Genomic DNA, 22,379 nt, shown 5'->3' on the forward strand with positions numbered 1-22,379 from the left:
CTGAGGTAACAAGGAGAAGGGCATTGTGGGTAGCAGCTTAGCTCGAGAGTTTTTTGGTGTATGCAAGCTTGGTATTAGGCTGACACGGTTCCGAGGGGCTTGGAACCGACCCATCAGTGATGAATGGAAGAAGATCAACAACACAGATGGAATGTTATGGTAAGATATAACCTCTTTTTTGGCATAGCGGTGCTGCAGGTAATCCACTTGCATTTTATATTTCTGCTTGTGCATTATGAGTTAATGCTACTGTGACCCACTCCTGAAATAAGAAAGTGCAGCTGTGGGAGAGCAACAATAGAGCTTCAAGGAAGAGGTCAGTGTAGCTTATATGTTCCCACCCTCCCTCCTACTGTTAAATTTGGAATTCTTTAATTATATTACTGGTCTATTTCGACTTAGGCTTTGTTACTGCAGCATTATATTAATGACCATGTGGGTAATTTCATACTTTGCCTAAAGTAAGTACATCTAACCAAGGTTTCTTTTATTTATTTCTCTTTGCAGCTGCAGCTTTCTTTTCCTTATTTCTCCCTGTAGCTAACCATCAGCTGGCACTACTTCCTGTCCTCACTTGGTGGGTATACCAGACTCACGTTAGCCTCTCTCAGGCTCAGTACAGCCCAGGGAGGGGCTGGTGAGTTAATTAAGGACACCTAAACTCCTGGTTCTCTGCAGAAGCCTCTGGCCTCTAACACCACTGCCTCTTGGAGATGCATGTGTACTTCCTTGCATGTACAACTTTTCAACTAACCGGCACACCACCTATGCAGTATGGAAACCACCAGGCTCGTAACATTGCTTTATTGATGTAAACCTAGATTGAACCAACATCTACCTCTCACTCCTATTTATCTCCTGTAGTCCTACCAGTGCCTGTGCTGCTAATAAAACACTGGACATATGGGGCACAGTTAGGGCTTTATCTCTGTATGCCATGGGCTTCTTCTTTGTTACATTTCTTGTTTAGAAGAACAGAGTGAGTACATGCCAGAGCTGCTTATGTGAGATGCATACACTGCTAGCCCTCACAACTTAGCATCAGGCCAATACTGGTCTATGGAAGTGACCATATAACTGTGCGAAAAAAATTACAGGAGCCAGCGTAGCTTTACTGGAGAGTAAACCCAAATGTTTTAAATTACTACTCCAGTGACATCTCACCCAAAAATATAATGATGTTCATCATTCCTACTGCTGTAGTAGCCTATGAGATGTATCTTGACAAGGATACAGCACCCAGCCATCTTCATAAATCTCTGACCCTCTCTCATGCAGTCACTCTGGCTGTCTGTAGGGTAATCCCATTTGGAGGGAAGTATAAAACAGTCAAAGTGACTAAAAATCTTCAATACTTTCTTGTCATCTCATGCATATGCATCTCTGAGGTGTTTCTGATGCAGCAGTCAGACAAGGAAGGCTTCCCGTTAGATAGATAAGATCTCTTTTGGGCAGCCTTTCTACTCATATAAATTATGTTGTAAATATTGTTTAGTGTTTTTACTGTTTTTTTTTTTTGTTTTTGTTTTTTTGTGGTAAATAACGGTATGCAATTTGAAGAATACTAGCTTTTAAGGCTGTTCGGTAGACATTCCTCAAATACCATTGTTGTCTGTCTAGGGACTGCTTTCCAAGATTTGGCTGACATTTAATGCCCTAAGTTATATTTAAGCATGTTTCCTGTTTTTAAAGTGTTTTAGACAGTCAAAGTATTTTTCTGTGAGAATAATGGATTATGGGTGAATGCTTCTGCTTACACTTAGTTTGCTTAGGTTCTGTGCTGTTTTACAGTGCAGCTACGTCTGTCTTTTGACAGAGAATGCTTGGATGCTGCTTGTGTTACTTTGTTGTGGGGTAAATCTGATTGGACTGTAAGAGTTGTGTACTGTTTATGCTTACTAGTGACAACTTAGCTTCCAACAGACTCCTTCAGGCATTCCTTACTGGCAAACTGATGTCTTCCCCAGTCACAGCATGGATACTTATCTCGGTCCTGCTGGTCCTTCTTCTAAGGTACCTAAAAGGAAAAAAACAATTGAAACATGAATCTGTGCCACTAATCCCACTCCCACACAATCACTATGGCTATCTGTAGACTAATAATCTCTTTTGGAGGGAAGTATAAAAGCAGCCAGAGTGACTAAAAATCTTAAGGACTTTCTTTCCCCAAAAGACAGAAAAGAGGAACTAATCCTGAAATAATCATAATTATTGTAACCAATGAAAGACTAATCACAACAAACAACAGCAACAACAATTTCAACAATAGCAATTGTAACCCACAGTAACTATTTACAAAAAGGAGTTGGTGGGTGTGTTTGGCTAATGCTGCAGTGAAGAATTTGAACATTTTCTGTAATACACAACTGTACTGTGTTCATCATTCTCACTGCTGCAGTAGCCTCTAGGTAGATTACCAAAGCTTACCCATCCTGAGAGGAGGAAGGATAAGGGTCCAGGAGCCCCTGCCTGCTCTGGATCTACAGAAGGAATCCAGTTTGAAGAGCTTTGCAAATGCATGGATGGAGGGCGAAGCAGTTGCCTCTAGAATGCTTCTAGAGTCCATCCCTTTCCAATATGCCATTGAAGAAGCTAAGGCCCTGGTAGAATGGACCATAATCCTGCCTGGAGTGGTTTTGCCATGTTGGGAGTAACAAAACACAATAGCAGAAGACAACAGTCTAAAGAAAGCCTGATTAGACATGGGTTGACATTTCTTAGTCCCTGTATAGGAAATAAATATCTGCTCAGCTTTCCTGAAGGATATGGTTCTCTCAAGATAATTCCTGAGTTGTCTGTGCACATCTAAGGTATGAAGAATCTGTTCTCCTTTGATGTTAAGTTGTCAATCTCGCCTTCATTCTTGCTTGATGGGTTCGGAGCCGATCCTCGGCTCCGACTCGGCACTTGCTAAGCTCGAGAGTCACTTTTACCAGCTCGAGGCAGCCCCATATCCCATGATGCAAGGCGGTAAGTACCTAGATCTCGTTTGCCGCTTCGCTTATGAGGTCCTCCTTTTACCAGCTCCTGGTAAGTGATTTGCTACTTCGCTATTTTAGCCCCTTTTAACTTAAAAACCCTTTATTGTTAGTTTTAATTTAGTTTTAAACATTTTCTGACAGAAATTTGTCTGTCTCTTCTTATTTTTTTAGTCAGACTTTCTCCCATCCCATCCCCCCCCCTGTTAGGGTGTGTGTGTGTGTTTTTTTAGTTATACCTTTTGGTATATTTAATTTAATTCTTTGACTGGTGTGTGTGTCTGTGTTGCACCATGTCAAAAGAAAGGGTCTCAGGCTTTAAGAAGTGTGACTCGTGCTGTCAGAAAATGTCTCTGACAGACGGTCACACTTCTTGCCTGTACTGCCTGGGGCCTCTTCACCTGCAGGACTCCTGTGCTATTTGTCATTCTTTCAGCCAGAGAGTCCTGCAGGAAAGAAGAAATAAGTTAATACTGAGGGGCCTTCTTAAGCCGGAGGGCTCTCCGGCTAAGTCGGCTCCATCCAAGACTGCCAAGTCTTCCAAGGCCCAGGCTTCTGTGTCAAAGCCTGCGGCCTCGGCTCCGACTTCGTTCTGAGTCGAGATCGGCTCCGGCTGGAGCCGATTCTGGCTTAACAGCCTTGGCACCGATGGCTATCGGTGCCGATTCTGCATCGACCACTTCGGTGTCGGCTCCGATCGGTTCCGACCACCATGTGGCTCAGGCATCGGTGTCGGCTCCGATCGGCTCCGACACCGTTATGTGGCTGTATCGGCTCCGGCTGGAGCCGATGCATCGAGTTACCTGTCGGCTCCGCGTTGTCGGCTCCGACAGGTTCAATAGTTTCATCGGTTCCGATGGCTCCTTCGAGGAAGAGGTCTAGGTCTCCTTCCTTGGAGCCGATACTTCGGCTCGGCTTCACCTCTCCTCTCGGAACGGAGCCATCGGAGCGATCTTCAAGGTCATCCAGGCTTTCTGACCATGACTTAGAGAGAGTGGTCAGTAGATTACTTAAGTCACAGGCACTGGCCCAAATGTTACATAGTCCGTCTCAACAGATGACTATTGGTCCACACCCGTTGCAGTTCCTCCTTCAACTCTACCCCAGAGATTGGAGTTGGAGTCTTCGAATGGTTACTGCTACGGCTGAGGGACAGATACCCCTTCTGTTCCTTCAGCCTCTACTCTTATCTCCTCTTGAGACCTTCCTTAGAGGGATTCGGTGGCCGGGCTTCCATGGTCTCCTCCGAGGGGTGAGTGGCATCGGACCCTTGTCCGAACCCGCTCTTCCCCTTGGAGCCTCGGCCTTGGTCAGCTCTGCTCCGACATCTGCCTCGGAGACTTCCCTTTCGGTGGTCTCTGGGGTTCCTAGCTCTTGAACGGGTTCTCTCGGACCTGCCTGGGAGGGAGCATTCGAGGTGATGAAGAGTGTGCTGGCCACTGGTATCAGCCAGCAGTCTATTCCCTTAGCTCCTCCCTCTATAGTGCCTGTTGACATCTCTGCCACTTCTCTTGCTACAGGACCCAGAGATCCTCCGCCTCAGGTTTCCCCATTGGGAATTTCCCCTCTTCGAGGATTCTCCTGATGTTTCGGGAGATCCTCCTAGGAAGAGGACTTGTAAGAGGAAACATGTAGACTCCCGAGTCTATCACTTCAGATACTGACTTTGATGAGTCAGAGGGATCCCCAAGATCCCCTCTGAGGATGTCTCCTTCTCAGACATCCTAGAACTCCTTAGACAGAGGGGAAACTGGCCCACCAATAATCCCTCTGAGGATGAGTCAGTATACCTAGAGGCGTTTGGATCTCGGCCCTCCACCTCCTGGGTGTCTCTGCCTTTTGACCCCCTTATGCAGGTTATTGCCCGAAAGGCGTGGGCTGCTCCTGACTCTGTAGAGCCAGTCCCTAGGAGGCCTTCAAAATTTATCACTGCCCTGTGTGATAAGCAATTCCTCACTAAGGGTGTCCCCGCTGATGCCATGGTGGTGGCTGCTGCCACCAAGAAGGAACTTGCAGATCCTTCCGTACCCGTCCATCCTCCTAATAAGGACTCTAGGACCATGGATAGGTACGGTGGCGGATGTTTTCCTCAGCGACCTTTGCTATGCGTTCGCTGAATTACCTATGTCACTTCACCAGACTCCAAAGGGATATCCTTAAGGAGCTAGGTGATGGTGTTCAGGATCCTACAGCTGCAGGAGCTCAGGAAAAAATTGCTTCGCAGCTAGGAACCCTTAATTCCATTGCAAACTCCTCCATGCGGCTAATATCATATGCTGCTGATGGGCGAGTAGGGCCGCAGGTACAGGTGTGGCTCTTAGACGCCAAGCCTGGATGCGGCTATGTGACTTTGCAGATCCCTTTAAGGCGTCCTTCACAAACTCTCCCTTTGATGGGTCAGCTTTGTTTGGCCCTCAAGTGAAGAAACTTTGACCAGGTGTGAGCAGGACGGCAAGACTCTTTCTGCCGTGGGAGTCCGTTTTCCACCCCTTCTAGACCTTACCCCAAAGGACAGAAAGGTGGCAAAATGTGGTTCCAAATCCCAAGGAGTCACGCCGGATTCCGTGGTCAGTTTACCCCTAGAGGCAGAGGGGTAACAACAACAGACGCTCTAGAGGCAGAGGGTGTCCAAAACCAGGGAAACAGAGAGCCTCTCTCTGACAAGCCCTTTCAGCATCCCTGAGATGTTGCCCGGCTGTCCCTCCTTGGAGGCAGTCGGGGAAGATTATCACTGTACCCAGAAGCCTGGCATTCCCTCACTCAAGACAGATGGGTACAGTCGATCATATCCAAGGGTTACATAATTCCTTTCGAGGAAAGTCCTTTCCCTCAAATTCCCTTCCAGATGTACCACCGGTCTAAGGGAAATTGCAGAGTTAGAAGTCTCAAAACTACTGCAAAAAGAGCCATTCAGCCAGTTACAACAGACCATTCAGAGCCGGAATCTACTCAAGGTTCTTTTGGTCCCCAAAAGATGGGAGACTGGAGACCAATATTGGATCTCAGCAGACTCAACAAGTCTGTGAGGAAGACAAGATTCGAATGGTCACTCTTCAGTCAATTCTGCCCTTCTTACAGAAGGACAACTGGATGTGCTCAGTAGATCTTCAGGATGCGTACTATCACATCAAAATTCACAGGCGCTCCAGGAGGTTTCTCCGCTTTCGGCTGGGGTCCAGTCATTTCAGTTCAGAGCCCTGCCCTTTGGTCTCACTACAGCCCCCAGAGTGTTCACCAAATGCATGGCAGTGGTCACGGCTCACCTGAGACGTCAAGGATTCCAGGTGTTTCCGTATCTCGACGACTGGCTCCTGTCAGCCACCACCAGGCATCAGCTTATTCAAGCCAGGGATTACACAATAAATCTTTGTTCTCATTTGGGCATCTCGATCAACTTTGAAAAGTCATCCTTATCGCCCTGCCAGTCTATTACTTTCATAGGCGCAAACTTAAACACTGTTCGGATGTCAGCTACCCTTACAGATCAAAGAGTTTCAGACATTCAGACTCATGTCAGGATCATTCTAGCCAACAAGAAAGTACAGGCCAGAATGGTTCTAGTATTAGGCCTCATGGCTGCGGCCATTACTCTTCTTCCCTGGCTCGCTTCTACATGCGCCTTCTTCAGTGGATGCTGTTCACACAGTGGTCGTACCAACAACTTCCAATGCTTCACCAGATTCTGGTGACACAGACTGCAAAGATCATCTTGCTTGGTGGATCACATCTCCTCAGGTTCACCAAGGCAGACACTTTGTACCCCCATCCCCGGTAGCCACTGTCACCACGGATGCCTCCCTGATCGGGTGGGGGGGGTCATTATCAGGGCAGGATGGTTCATGGGGCGTGGCAGCCGTTCGAGTACCACCTGCACATAAATGTCCTGGAGATGAGAGCAGTGCTTTTAACGTTGCAAGCCCTCAAATCCCCCACCAAAGACTTCTGGTGGATCTCATGGGTCCTTGTGGTGTGTCAGGGTTTTTGCACAGAAATGGCCTCTGCTTTATTTCTATATGTCTTATGCAAACTCGATCTGAGGTAACAAGGAGAAGGGCATTGTGGGTAGCAGCTTAGCTCGAGAGTTTTTTGGTGTATGCAAGCTTGGTATTAGGCTGACACGGTTCCGAGGGGCTTGGAACCGACCCATCAGTGATGAATGGAAGAAGATCAACAACACAGATGGAATGTTATGGTAAGATATAACCTCTTTTTTCGGCATAGCTGTGCTGCAGGTAATCCACTTGCATTTTATATTTCTGCTTGTGCATTATGAGTTAATGCTACTGTGACCCACTCCTGAAATAAGAAAGTGCAGCTGTGGGAGAGCAACAATAGAGCTTCAAGGAAGAGGTCAGTGTAGCTTATATGTTCTCAACCTCCCTCCTACTGTTAAATTTGGAATTCTTTAATTATATTACTGGTCTATTTCGACTTAGGCTTTGTTACTGCAGCATTATATTAATGACCATGTGGGTAATTTCATACTTTGCCTAAAGTAAGTACATCTAACCAAGGTTTCTTTTATTTATTTCTCTTTGCAGCTGCAGCTTTCTTTTCCTTATTTCTCCCTGTAGCTAACCATCAGCTGGCACTACTTCCTGTCCTCACTTGGTGGGTATACCGGACTCACGTTAGCCTCCCTCAGGCTCAGTACAGCCCAGGGAGGGGCTGGTGAGTTAATTAAGGACACCTAAACTCCTGGTTCTCTGCAGAAGCCTCTGGCCTCTAACACCACTGCCTCTTGGAGATGCATGTGTACTTCCTTGCATGTACAACTTTTCAACTAACCGCACACCACCTATGCAGTATGGAAACCACCAGGCTCGTAACATTGCTTTATTGATGTAAACCTAGATTGAACCAACATCTACCTCTCACTCCTATTTATCTCCTGTAGTCCTACCAGTGCCTGTGCTGCTAATAAAACACTGGACATATGGGGCACAGTTAGGGCTTTATCTCTGTATGCCATGGGCTGCTTCTTTGTTACATTTCTTGTTTAGAAGAACAGAGTGAGTACATGCCAGAGCTGCTTATGTGAGATGCATACACTGCTAGCCCTCACTACTTAGCATCAGGCCAATACTGGTCTATGGAAGTGACCATATAACTGTGCGAAAAAAATTACAGGAACCAACGTAGCTTTACTGGAGAGTAAACCCAAATGTCTTAAATTACTACTCCAGTGACATCTCACCCAAAAATATAATGATGTTCATCATTCCTACTGCTGTAGTAGCCTATGAGATGTATCTTGACAAGGATACAGCACCCAGCCATCTTCATAAATCTCTGACCCTCTCTCATGCAGTCACTCTGGCTGTCTGTAGGCTAATCCCATTTGGAGGGAAGTATAAAACAGTCAAAGTGACTAAAAATCTTCAATACTTTCTTGTCATCTCATGTATATGCATCTCTGAGGTGTTTCTGATGCAGCAGTCAGACAAGGAAGGCTTCCCGTTAGATAGATAAGATCTCTTTTGGGCAGCCTTTCTACTCATATAAATTATGTTGTAAATATTGTTTAGTGTTTTTACTGTTTTTTTTTTTTTTTTGTTTTTGTTTTTTTGTGGTAAATAACGGTATGCAATTTGAAGAATACTAGCTTTTAAGGCTGTTCGGTAGACATTCCTCAAATACCATTGTTGTCTGTCTAGGGACTGCTTTCCAAGATTTGGCTGACATTTAATGCCCTAAGTTATATTTAAGCATGTTTCCTGTTTTTAAAGTGTTTTAGACAGTCAAAGTATTTTTCTGTGAGAATAATGGATTATGGGTGAATGCTTCTGCTTACACTTAGTTTGCTTAGGTTCTGTGCTGTTTTACAGTGCAGCTACGTCTGTCTTTTGACAGAGAATGCTTGGATGCTGCTTGTGTTACTTTGTTGTGGGGTAAGTCTGATTGGACTGTAAGAGTTGTGTACTGTTTATGCTTACTAGTGACAACTTAGCTTCCAACAGACTCCTTCAGGCATTCCTTACTGGCAAACTGATGTCTTCCCCAGTCACAGCATGGATACTTATCTCGGTCCTGCTGGTACTTCTCCTAAGGTACCTAAAAGGAAAAAAAACAATTGAAACATGAATCTGTGCCACTAATCCCCCTCCCACACAATCACTATGGCTATCTGTAGACTAATAATCTCTTTTGGAGGGAAGTATAAAAGCAGCCAGAGTGACTAAAAATCTTAAGGACTTTCTTTCCCCAAAAGACAGAAAAGAGTAACTAATCCTGAAATAATCATAATTATTGTAACCAATGAAGACTAATCACAACAAACAACAGCAACAACAATTTCAACAATAGCAATTGTAACCCACAGTAACTATTTACAAAAAGGAGTTGGTGGGTGTGTTTGGCTACTGCTGCAGTGAAGAATTTGAACATTTTCTGTAATACACAACTGTACTGTGTTCATCATTCTCACTGCTGCAGTAGCCTCTAGGTAGATTACCAAAGCTTACCCATCCTGAGAGGAGGAAGGATAAGGGTCCAGGAGCCCCTGCCTGCTCTGGATCTACAGAAGGAATCCAGTTTGAAGAGCTTTGCAAATGCATGGATGGAGGGCGAAGCAGTTGCCTCTAGAATGCTTCTAGAGTCCATCCCTTTCCAATATGCCATTGAAGAAGCTAAGGCCCTGGTAGAATGGACCATAATCCTGCCTGGAGTGGTTTTGCCATGTTGGGAGTAACAAAACACAATAGCAGAAGACAACAGTCTAAAGAAAGCCTGATTAGACATGGGTTGACATTTCTTAGTCCCTGTATAGGAAATAAATATCTGCTCAGCTTTCCTGAAGGATATGGTTCTCTCAAGATAATTCCTGAGTTGTCTGTGCACATCTAAGGTATGAAGAATCTGTTCTCCTTTGTTTTCCTACTCTGAATAAAACACTGGGAGACTGGTGGCTTGAGTCAAAGTGAACTCTGAGACAACCTTAAGCATGAATGTGAGGTTAGTCCACAGAGTGACCCTCTCTCAATGGAAAACCATATAGGGTTCCCCCACCATGACAGCCTGCAGCTCAGATACTTGCCTTGCAGATGTTTGAGCAACAAATAAAACAGTTTTCCAAGCAATGAACCTCAGCTTTGCCAGAGAAGCAGGATTAAAAGTTGACAATGTCAGTGGTAGTAAAGCTGAGTAGTGCTGCTATAGTTCTGTGGTGTGACTGGAAACCCTGTTGTGCAGGGTTTGGTAAGTTAACTACAAATGTATTGCCTTTCTTCATGGAAACTTCATAAAACACTAAGCACTGTTTTCAGTATAATCTCAAGCAACAGCTGCAGGACTGATTCAGGGTGGTTAACACAAAACATACTATAAAAACTTCCAGTACAGAAAGAAAAACAACCCCAAACCTTTCTGGTCCTGCATCAACAAACTTATGCATCTTGGCCACACTGCCCAATCAGCCCCTTCTACTAACTTCACTAATGACCACATTGCCAGCCAATTCAGTACACATTTTATTTGCAGAGTAACTTTCCTCTTAAACAACTCTACCACCTCCAACATCCCAACTTCTCCAGAGTCAACAAATGATGACAACACATTTGATTTTGAAAACATCCACATATCCACCATCAGGCAGGGCTAGCCACCCACTGGTGTGAACCTTGGCTCTAGAAGATTGCCACTTTCGAAGTGACACCCTAACTCCATGTGCAAAAATGGGAAAAAGGGATTGTGGATGGATGAATAGATTCAGTGTGCTAATGATTCCATACTCATCTGAACTGCCAAAAACCTATAACAACTTCAAACCCAAACACAGGAGTCCTTCAACTCCACTGAAACATGGCTGTGTAACTCTCCATTATTATTAAACTGTAAGAAGAATAAACATATTCTATTCACACCAAAACAATACTCTTAACTATGAACCTCTCTTCACTTTGTCTCTTGACTGCCCAAAAGTTTAAGTTGTAACTCATACCAAGCTCCTAGGTGTCATCGTAGATGATGGCATGAAATTTGATGACCACATAAAGCAAACTATCAACAAAACTCACAAAATCTTAGCACTTTATATTAAGATAAACCTTACTTGACTAACCAGGCTAGGAAAGCCATTGCCTATGCTCTATTGTAGTATCACTCACCCTCCTATATGTTGCAGCTATGTTTGTCAACCTGCAAGCTACCCAAATAACCATGCTAGAAAAATGCTACAACAAAAACAGTTAAATTCACAGATTATATGCCTTATAGATCCCATCACTACATGGTACTAAAACACATAAATTGGTTAGAATTGCATCACTGTTTAATATTCACAAACTAAAAAATATTCAGTCTAATTTTCTAGTCTGAAAAATACCAAATACTAAAAAGTATTATCCAGCTTTACTCCCCATCTAGGACTCTTCGATCTGCTGACAAATCCGTACTGCACCCAGTTAAATCCAACAATCCTACAGGTGACTCACTGTATTCCTTTCATGTCTGTAAAGTTTGGAATTGCATTCCCCTCCCCCTCACTTAAACAAACTAACAACCTGAAATCTTTCAAGCTACTTTTGAAACAGCATGTAAAGGTCTTATTGCTATACTCATGCACCACACCTTGCTAATTCCCCTAAACTGTCATTTTCTACTCTATCTGACCTTGCTTTAAAATGACTGTGAGGCCAGTAATCTTCTATCCTGTCCTGTATTATTGAGTCTTCTTGACCACATACACTGTACAATACTCTCCTTAACTTTACGTTGTTATGAAAGTTCACTTTACCATCTTCCTTTTATTATAAAATACTGTGGGGCTAAACTTTGTCTAAACACTCATTCTGATGTACACTGAATGATTTTTCATATCACTGTATTGCATGTACCATGATTATGGTTATTATAAGCAGCAAACCCCTACTCCTGATACCAAACCAGCCAAGTCTACAACCAGCAATGCCTGATTCTCTTTCTTCCCAGTTCCTACAGCCACTATAAAAAAACTACTCCAGAAACTAAAACCTACTACACTTGCCATAGATAACTTACCCAGTTAATGCCTCCAAATTGCAGATGAATCTATAGCCTTCCCAGTATCAATCCTTATAAATAGATCCATTCTCGAAAACATGGTCCCTCAACTGTGGAAAATTTCCCATGTAATCCCACTTCATAAAGGGGGACCTTCCACAGAACTGACAAACTATCGTCCAATAGCTATTCTTTCACCTCTTTCTAAGCTACACGAAAGGTGTATTCATCTCCTCCAGGTTATGAAATTCTAACAAATAACCTTCTCTCAAACACTCGCCCATCACATAGTACCACCACAGCACTCATACCCTTCACTAATACCGTAAACCATCACAGGAATAAGAAATTTGTATCTGCCATCTTTCTAGACCTAGCAAATGCTTTTGATATGGTCTCCCATTCCAAACTAATAAATGTACTAATTGAACTATCCTTCTCACCATCTGCCACAGCATGGTTTCATAACTACTTATCTGGCCATCGACAATCTGTTCTATGGTAGGTGACCTATCTCCACACCTTCCTTTATCCATTGGTGTGTCCCAAGGATCTATCTTAGGCCCTCTCCTTTTCTCCCTCTTTACTAATAATCTACACACAGCTACTCCACATGGTTCTATAATACAGCATGCAGATGACTCAGCACTTATCTGTGCTGCCACTTCTCTATCAACTCTTCATTGTCAAACACAGGAATCTTTCACTTCTGTTGAAACATGGTTAGCCAATGCCCATCTAATCCTGAACCCAAACAAAACTAAATTATTACTCTTCCAACCCAACAAGACATCTATCTCATGCCCACCAGTTAACATAATACCCACAGACAATACTATCATCTCATACAAAGCTTCTTGGAGTGGAAATAGACAGTAACCTAAAACTTGACTTGCATGTCCCCTAAGTATAAAAAAGTCCATAAGAAACTTGGAAGTCTGTATAGGCACAAAAGGTTCCTGACCACAATGGCCAAAATGACATTAGCACAAACCCATCTTCTCTCCACTCTACTATAGGCTTCTCCAGTTTTAACTAATTTTAGGAAAACTGACCTATCTAAGCTAGAAGCATGTTATAATAAAATTACTAAGTTTGCATCTGACTGCCCATATATAACACATCATTGTACAGCTTTAAGGATACTAGACTGGCTTGAGCTTCCCAACATTATTCTTTACAACCAATTCTCTCTAACTCACAAAATTGTAACACAACCAACCAGAACCCCTGCACTACAAAATCTCATCCTTCCTTACAGTTCCAACAGACCACTTCGCTCTAACAATAAGAACTTACTCACTGTCTCCAGGGCCAACAACACTGCAGGAGAATCTTTATTTTCCAACTATATATCTCTTATATGGAACTCCTTCCTAAATCCATTCTCTCAATCTCATCCACTAACCACTTTAAGCGATCACTTAAAGCTTATCTAAAAATAAGTGACTGTGTTCCTGTACTAACCCCTCATGAATGCTCTGATACATCACAGTATACCCCAAGCATATCCAACTTTTTCCCTGGTATTTAATCCTTTATTCCTTCTGATCTGTCTTAACCTTATCTTGACATAAGTCATACTTTACAAATAGTAGTAGCTATGTTCAAAGCCTAGGTTTTGTTGCAGGATGTAACAAATTTGTATTTTCTTATGTATACTACATTTGTTTACTTTATACGTTATTGATTATTGTAATGTGTGCATTAAAATTTATTGTTACTCATGGAGCTTTTCTCCCCAGGCCTCCACTGAAAAAGGACCTGTGTCCAGTTGGACTTTCCCGGTAAACAAATGTTAAATAAATAAATAAAATAAATTATACTATGTTTATATGTTGATTATTAACATGTCAAAGTTTTTGTTTTCTCCCTATTATATGCTGGACAATCATTGCTTTTTTTTTCTCATTACTGTATTCTCAAACAAGTCATCATACTCTGTATGTATGCATGTTATCTTCTGTCTGTGTGTTGTAAAGTTTTTCTCCCTGAGACATTCGTTAAGAATGGGTTTTCCACCCATTTGAACTTCCCCAGACAACAAAAACAATAAACAACTAAATAAATAAGTAAATAAATACATATTCACTGCTGTAGTTTGTTAAGAGTGAGATTATTGTAGCAGTTTGATACCAGTCCGCCTTTTTCACATTTACATTTTGGAACATGGGTATCATGTGTAATAATATCCTATGGCTGTTTATTGCATGCAGTTATGATGCATGCTTAGTGGCACGGTTGTTAGCATTTGCAGTGCTGTTCAATTTAGAGTTCTTAATAGAAGAACTGACTGTGGAACCCTGTAGGGGGAGCATAACATGGTGTTACCCTGCTGTGACTTCATTTAAAATGAAAAATACAGAGTCTTGTTGTTTACTCTATATATGGCTTAAATAATGCCGGGCAATGAGAAGATACATTCACATTTTGCACTTTCTGGATGGTGCTTTACGTTTTGCTTTTTGTATAGTATTTACACTAGGAGAGGATATATATTAGTTTCAGGGGTGTGGGGAAAGCCCCACTACTGAATGTATATTATGTGATTGTTTGGCTGCTTGTCCAAGCTACTAATGGACTTTATTCAATAGCTCGGAGTTTCATTCCTTTTATTTCTATTTGCAAACTGTATGAGTCTGAGCAAAGTCACTTAACCATACAGTGATCCCAGCTCTTCTCTGAAAAGGGTACTTGTGTCTGTGCCTTACCAGTTAAACAAAAAAGTTCCACACAGTGATCCCAGTTCTCCTCTGAAAAGGATACTTGTGTCTATGCCTTATCAGTTAAACCAAAAAAAAGTAACTGTCAATATATACATACACATATATATATAGTATATCTATCTGGGTCCCCTTCATATGGTCGACATTTCATAAAGTCGAAGACCATATGGTCAAGACCATATGATCGACTTTTGAAATATCGACCTAGCGGAACGGGCATCTCTGTACAGTGCAGAATGGAAAGATTTCCATCTTCCACACTGTAGTGTTGGTATATTTAAGTTCCAGGGGGGTGCAGGGGGGCTTGCCCCCCTGCTAGCAATGTGAAGGTAAGTGATTGTTGTGTTTTTTTGTTTTTTTTTACATAGTCGACATTTCAAAAGTCGATCATATGGTCTCGGCCATATGGTCTTCAACTTTATGAAATGTCAACCATGTAAAGTAGACCCATCTATCTATATATTAATCTGTCTGTATCTTGTATCTTGATATCTATATATCTCTATATCTATGTAGATAGATATAGATAGATACATCTCTCTCTCTCTTTGTGTGTGTGTGTGTGTGTGTGTGTGTGTGTGTGTATATATATATATATATATATATATATATATATATATATATATATATATATGTGTGTGTGTGTGTGTGTGTGTATTAGTAATATACATTTTGACATATTGTTCATAATGATTTCTTTAGCTATGTTGAGTTTCTTCTATTGCAGCTATATGTGCAGCATATATATTTTTATGTGTTATCTATATAGTGCTGTTGCCTTAAAGAAAGAGGTTCTTTGGTTCGATTCTTGGCTGAGGTGCCTTTTGTGCAAAGTCTGCATGTCCTCCCTGTGTTCATATAAGGTTTTCTACAGGTGCTTCAGTTTCCTCCCACATTCCAAGGACATGAAGTTTGTGGATTGGGCATTCAAAACTGTCCATAGGTATGAGTGTGCATGCATGTCTGTGGTATGGAAAAAAAATTGTGGCAATACTAGCCACCGAGCGTTGTTAGCATTGGCTCTAGATGTTTGTCAGTGCTGAAGTGAAACCCCAACCTCGTGTGCAAAAATGGGAAAGGGGAATTGTGGATGGATGAATGAATGGATGGATCCACATGTTCAGAGGGTGGTGTGCTTTGCTGTAGTTTTATTTTTGTTTGCTTTGATTATTGTTGGTTTGATTGGTTGCTGTGTATTATTGCCCATCAAAAATGCATTTATATGGGGCTTGCACTAATAGATGCTTGAGGGACTACAGCAAAAGATGAGTACTGGGTTTATTAGGTTCATGCAGGGGTAGTTTTCACTGCTTGACAAAAAAAATCATAATGAACGATATTGGCGAAAAGAGGCATGGTTGTAATAGATACTATTACAAGAGTCTGTCCTTTCAAAATGTACTACTATGGTAAGTGCACTTACAAAGCTATACTCTCTTTAATAATGAAAACGTTATATACTTTCATACTGAAAACAGAATTTCTATCTGAAACTTGACAAGGTAATAACCTGATCTGGGTTTATGCTAAAGCAATTCCTCATCATTCATTATTTCATTAAAATGTTGATGTTTCAAAAGCAGACAATAGTAACTGATAGTTTTGTTTGGCCTACAAATATCAACTATGTTTTTTAATAAGAATAACATTTATATTCGTAAACTAATTTGGCACCCAGGTATTTAATGACCTTCTGAGTTTTCTCCTTTCTTCAGAACTTGTTTGCATATGTTTGGCTTCTCCCAGGATTTTTGGAAGTGTAATTTCTAGAGCTTAAAAGTAATTTAGTGGTAGGAGGTCATGGCATGGGTTAACAATGGCAGTACCATCTTAATCATGTTTGAAGTTGATGCCCTGTGCAGAGTAGTCAGACAAGACTAGTGTTTTTTCTAGGTCATTGCAACACCACAACTCTTCTTGACTCATGCTGTTCTCTTTTAACTTATCAGCAGTTCTTTCCCACAGTAATTCTTTATGTTTTGTTGGTTCTGATACTTCTGTTTGATCCCCAGTCCCTTGGTCAGCTTAACCTCTTTGCAGCTGCACTGAGGATCATTTAAAATGATAAATGCTGTTCTTAGCTATTTTTTCCTTTACTGACAGTGCTGTTCTGATAATGGCACTCCATTATTAGTCGTTTGAGTCTAATATGTCTGCTGCTGTTGCTGTTGTTGTGGATTAGTGTAATATATTCTTGTGTGTGTGTGTGTGTGTGTGTGTGTGTGTGTGTGTGTGTGTGTGTGTGTGTGTGTGTGTGTGTGTGTGTGTGTGTGTGTGTCTATGTATATATATATATATATATATATATATATATGTGTGTGTGTGTGTGTGTATGGGTGTCTGTAGTCTATATACATATCAATAGAGCTCTGTTATTGAAATGCACTGATTGCCTTATTTTTGCGTCTTTGTGCATGTTATTGCTTCATAATACTTGCTTAGCTTCACTTTTGCCCATGTTTTATTTGATTGCTTATCCTTGGTTTTGGTTGATGAAAGCCAGGGTCAGATATAAAAAAAATTCAGCTTAAGTAAATTAACTAATATCTCTCGAAGTCTTTTTAATATAAATAATTTAAGGTCAGTCTCTAACCTACAGAATGTGTTACTATAAATTTCAGTAGCTAAGCAAATTCTAGTAGATGTTGAAAGTAATAGGGTAACTTTACATGTTGAATGACATTTTATCATTTTTCCCTTTATAGGAACATACCCATTTGTAACCTCATCAAATTGCACAGTAGGGGGTGTCTGTACAGGACTAGGAATGCCTCCTCAGAATGTTGGTGAAGTATATGGAGTTGTTAAAGCCTACACAACAAGAGTGGGCATTGGTGCTTTCCCAACGGAACAGAGTGATGTAAGTATAATACATTTTATATTTAGGAAACACACAACGAGATATGTATTGCCTTATCTTATTCACTGGGCACTGCGTACATGACTGCCTTCAGATGCTAAAAACTTGTGGGTATTGTATTACTGAAAAGACATGACAGATCTTACTTTGTTCTGTTAAAGCTGCACATACTAACACATATTATGAAGGAAAGCTGCTAAGGGCCTTTGAATGAATCAAGTAGATGTTATGGTATCTGAAAGCCACTGCTTCAAGTGGTTTATTTAACCTCTGCCAATGCATTCTATTACTTCTCTGAAAAAGAGTTATTTTTCAGTGCTAGGTGTCTCATTAGGAAGAGAGAATCACAAAAGAATAGTGGAAAAAGAGCATTGTAGCTAGGAACTGTAGCGTGATTATTGGCATATCCATAAAACACCCTGGAGAAATGCTTGTACACAAAATGTTTGCAGCTTCCAAAGTCTGTTTGTTTATAAAATGTAATGTGTTCCCTGTTCATATTTCATGCTTTATTGTATCTGTTTTTATTATTGCTCTTTACCATTTCAAAGTACAAGATGAAGGATCCTGTGCCTTTGCCAGCAGCTCAACTCTTCTCACTTTAAAAACAGAATTAAAAAAATGGACTTCTAATGTAATAAATGGAAGCTTACCTGATAATTCATTAAAGTCTGTAGCATGAGCTGTATAGTTTGCACTGGAAAGGCCCTTCCAGTGCAATGTGCCTATTTGTGAGTCAGGAATATGCTAGCCACAATGAAGTTGGGCATTGTTATTGGCTAGTTTGCACATTTCCTGAATCACAGGTACTACAGGGATGTGCAGATCATGTCTGAGCCTCACAATGTGGTGGTACCTTGTGGTGCATGCAGGCAGTTGGATCCCCCTCTTCAGTCATTGTGTCGTACGCACACACACACACACACACACACACACACACACACACACACACACACACACACTAAAGTCCCTTTACTGTCCCTACCCTTCCATGGTTCCTTCACCCTATGTAATACTTTAATTCCATTACAGCAGTCTAGTATATTCTCCCCACCCCCATCCCCAGTAACATTACAGCCTTTTAGAGACTCATCCCTTGTGTCCATTGGTTCCCCACCCCCAGTCCTTGTAGTAATGTTGTTGCCAGTACAGCACTGTAGAGTGTGTATCCCCCAATCCCAGTCCCTGCAGTAATAGCGGTGCCAATACAGCACCTATAAACATACTCTTTGGTACATTGTGATCCTTCTCACCCTCCATCCCCATTTTGATAATGGTACCATTGTGGCACTTTTACAGAAAGCCCTGGTGTCTAGTGGTTCTCCCCAAAACCATATTTGTGTTTAAGATTAAACACTACAGTTTGCCTGTGTTTACTACTGCAGTGTGGTGGGAATGGCCATGTTGGTCTACATAGCTAAGTGCTTTCTTGAATTGCTTGCTCATATAGATGGCTTCTTGGGGGCAGTTCCAGAGAGAGTGCACATATGGCTAATTAGCATACGCCTCCTCCCCACAGTGCCTCATTAGCATTCAGCACAGTCACAGTGACAAACCTTTGTAGTGCTGTACATCTTCATGATGGAGAACCTTGCAACACCATGTAAGGGTGCTTACTGAATACAAAAAATGTACTGCAGTATGGACAACACTATGTACATGTCACTGTACATTTATGAATCTGACCATCTGTGTTTTAAATTAAAGAATTAATGTGCAAGGAGAGCCCAGAGGAAAAAAACAGATGTTATCTTCATGTCTTGAAATCCAACAATGACAAAATTTTTTTTGTTCAGCTACCATTTTGTTTTTGACTCAATAAAAAGAACAAGTGGGAGAAAAGTGTATGCAGAAGACAATTTCTTAAAAAGTTAGCTTTTAAATGTCATTTGCTTGCACTTTTGAGCTCCATTTCTGTGTTTTTTTTTAAAACCAATGTTAGCTGCTAAAAAAACAACAGTCCCAGAAGTGAGTGCAGCAGCGGCAACAACAGTTACCAGTACCAGCTGCCATGAGGTAGATAGCACACAGACTTCGCAACTACTGTGAAGTCTGTATGCTTAACTATTTCTAGGCATCAGGACCAGATTCAGATCATCAAGGAATACATGGTATCAATATGTATATGCCTGTGTGTATGTGCTTATGTGTGCATGTATGTGTGTATGAGCATGTTTGCATGTATTTACATGCAAAGGGTTGTAATAGTTTGCAGCATATGTGTCTGGGAGTAATGAACTGTAATATATTACTATGGTTATTATGTATGTATTTATCCATTCATTTGATCACAATAAGACGTATGAGATATACATAGTTAATGAAGTGTCTAAGTGGTGGGCACATCTGTGTTTCTATAAGTGTGTGTGTGTGTTTCTGTGCATGCATCTGTGCATCTGTGTGTGACAGTGAGTGTATCTCTGCATGTGTGTGTTATGTTATTCCCTGTATATCCATGCGAGACTGTGTCCATACTTCTTCACCTATGTTAATGTGTGTGTGTGTGTGTGTGTCTGTCTGTCTGTCTGTAAACATAAAATACTTATATGAGTTTTATATTGTGGATGCAAAATTTTCCTCCTGCAACATTTACATATACTACACCAACTTTCAAACATTAGGCAGAAGAACTATTTACATCAAGAATTTAAAACAATTATCACTATCTATCTGTCTGTCTATCTATCCATATGTCTGTTTATTGATTTATTTGTCTATCAATACTGATAATAAAACAAATTCAAAACAACAATGGGACATAATAATAGTAGGCAAGCGATCACAGTGACTGTAAGATGTCTAGCCTTATACACTTCTGAGTAGACAAACCTAAACGTTTTTACCACCCTTGCCAAGCACTTAATACTGCTTTTCTCCCAAATCCAGCAGGGTATTACATGGTTAGCTTAGTGTAAATGTGTGTCTACACATCCAGTCATCAAGTCGAGCCTTAAAGGTAGCCAAAGTAGTACTTTCTTTGACCTGTAGTGGAAATGTATTACACAGGCTGGGAATTTGCTGCGTTAGGAACCTATCTCTCCAATAAATCTTGTTTATGTTTTGGTATATATCTAGGTCCATATTGCAGGTGTTTGTACAGCCACTGTTTTTGTGAAGAAATAGAAGGTGAAATTGGATTGGTCTTTCTAGGCAAAAAAAAAGCTAGAAACAGGTCACCTCAGAGCAGCTGACAGGCTACTGAGTATAATAAGAAACATGCTAATCTTCTACGATAGCTGATGGGTTTAACAGTTTTAAGTCCAATGTCTATTTTCATTCATTTCAAACAAAATGAGTATTGAATCTGATTAGATCCAACCTCTGAAGCTTCTTCGGATCCAGATCTCTGACTCCTTCCCTACCTGTAATTCCCTGGACTCCACCTTAGCTACTCAAATCTCGTTTGCTGCCTGGTCATCAGATGTGTGAAAGAGCTCTCCTCAGTTCACTGTATCCTTTTTTTAGATCCTAGCTGATCTCCTTCTCCTATCAAGATAGTTTTCTGTCTCTTTCTCTTATTACTAAAACATTAGTGTGCATTAGTGCGGACAGTTATAGTATATTTCCAGTTAGTGTTTGTACCTTTGTTGCCTTTCTGTCCACTTCTGATTTTTGGCCTTTTGGCCAAGGTCTAGTGTAACATTTCTAAACAAAAAATAAGACAATAATATTTATAAATGTATTGTATTTCTTCTAGTATAGTTAGCAGGACTGTATGTGCATTTATAATTATTTTCTGTCTCTTCAAATTTATGATGTGTGAATCGTCTGGACTCAAAAAATGTTCAGAGTGTGGACATAAACTCTCACCTCAAGATCCACATTCAAAGTGTGCTTATTGTTTGAGCTGTACACATTTGGATGTGAACTGCCATTCTTGTGAAGCCTTCAGTTCAGTGGCCTTTCAGACTAGAAGAGACAAGTTGGTTTTAAAGGGGCTCATTTCACCACAGAAAGGGGCAACACCTTTAACCTCTTATTTCCCTTTTAAAAAGCAAGATAGGCCTAAAGTTAAAGATAAAGGTCAAGAAAAAGAAAAGGGCATGGAGACAGATAAGGAAAATGAAAAAAGGAAGAAAGAAAAGAGCAAATCTCCAACCAAGACTATTAAAAAGCACTCTGAAGCTGACAGCTTCACTCTGGCCTGACCCAGAATGTGCTCATAGGTTGGATTTTATGGCTTCTCAATGCCAGCCTCCATCCCCAAGAGCTAGGTACTCTCCAGAACTGGGTCCCAGACTGCACTCCCTTATTCTTCAAGAGAAGGAGGTACTCCAGACCACCATTGGTGGTATTGTCTACTCGCTCGTCTCAAAGTCTAATGGAGCAAGATGTCAACAGGTTGATGAGAAAGTTTTTGAGGATGCAAATCTAGCTTGGGGTTATCCCGGTGCTGTTTCCTAGGAAGGTACCAAGTACTGGCCATTATATTCCTCCACTTCCTGAATCTGTACTGCTCTGCCCTTTTTGGTCCAGTGTTATTAAATCTGACTGGAACTGGAGAACCTTTGTTGATACCTGAGTTGCTTATGACAACAATGCCATCAGATCGAGAAGCGACCCGGAGCCAGAGCTTCAGTGCTGAATTCTCTGTGGTAAGTCAACAACCTCTCAAGGCTACAGCCCTGGATAGCTGGGATCCAAGATCTGCTTTGAGACCAGGAGGCATCAGTGTTGAAGGTTCACTTTCAGCATCGAATCGGAAGGGGATCCTCAGTGCTGGTGGTGGCTTTGGCCTTCAAGGTCTTTGAAAGGGTTTAGGCAGGTTCCAAGGATAAGGTGTCTCCAACCAGTGTGGATCTGGCCAAGCCCCACTGGGGTACTGCTCCATCCCCT

The 22,379-nt window shown here is 41.4% G+C and overlaps 1 protein-coding gene across 1 annotated transcript in view; it reads left to right on the forward strand.

The window, feature by feature from the left end:
* The window catches only part of ADSS2 (adenylosuccinate synthase 2), a 1,823,915-nt gene that overhangs the window by 1,534,324 nt on the left and 267,212 nt on the right, over window positions 1-22,379 (forward strand). The window contains exon 9 of the mRNA XM_044058193.1: window positions 17,389-17,543. Within this exon, the coding sequence (XP_043914128.1) occupies window positions 17,389-17,543 (155 nt within the window). The remainder of the gene's footprint in view (window positions 1-17,388; window positions 17,544-22,379) is intronic.

Source organism: Protopterus annectens, chromosome 1.part2 (assembly GCF_019279795.1).
Source record: "Protopterus annectens isolate FY-2018-M chromosome 1.part2, PAN1.0, whole genome shotgun sequence".
Lineage (NCBI taxonomy): Eukaryota > Metazoa > Chordata > Ceratodontiformes > Protopteridae > Protopterus > Protopterus annectens.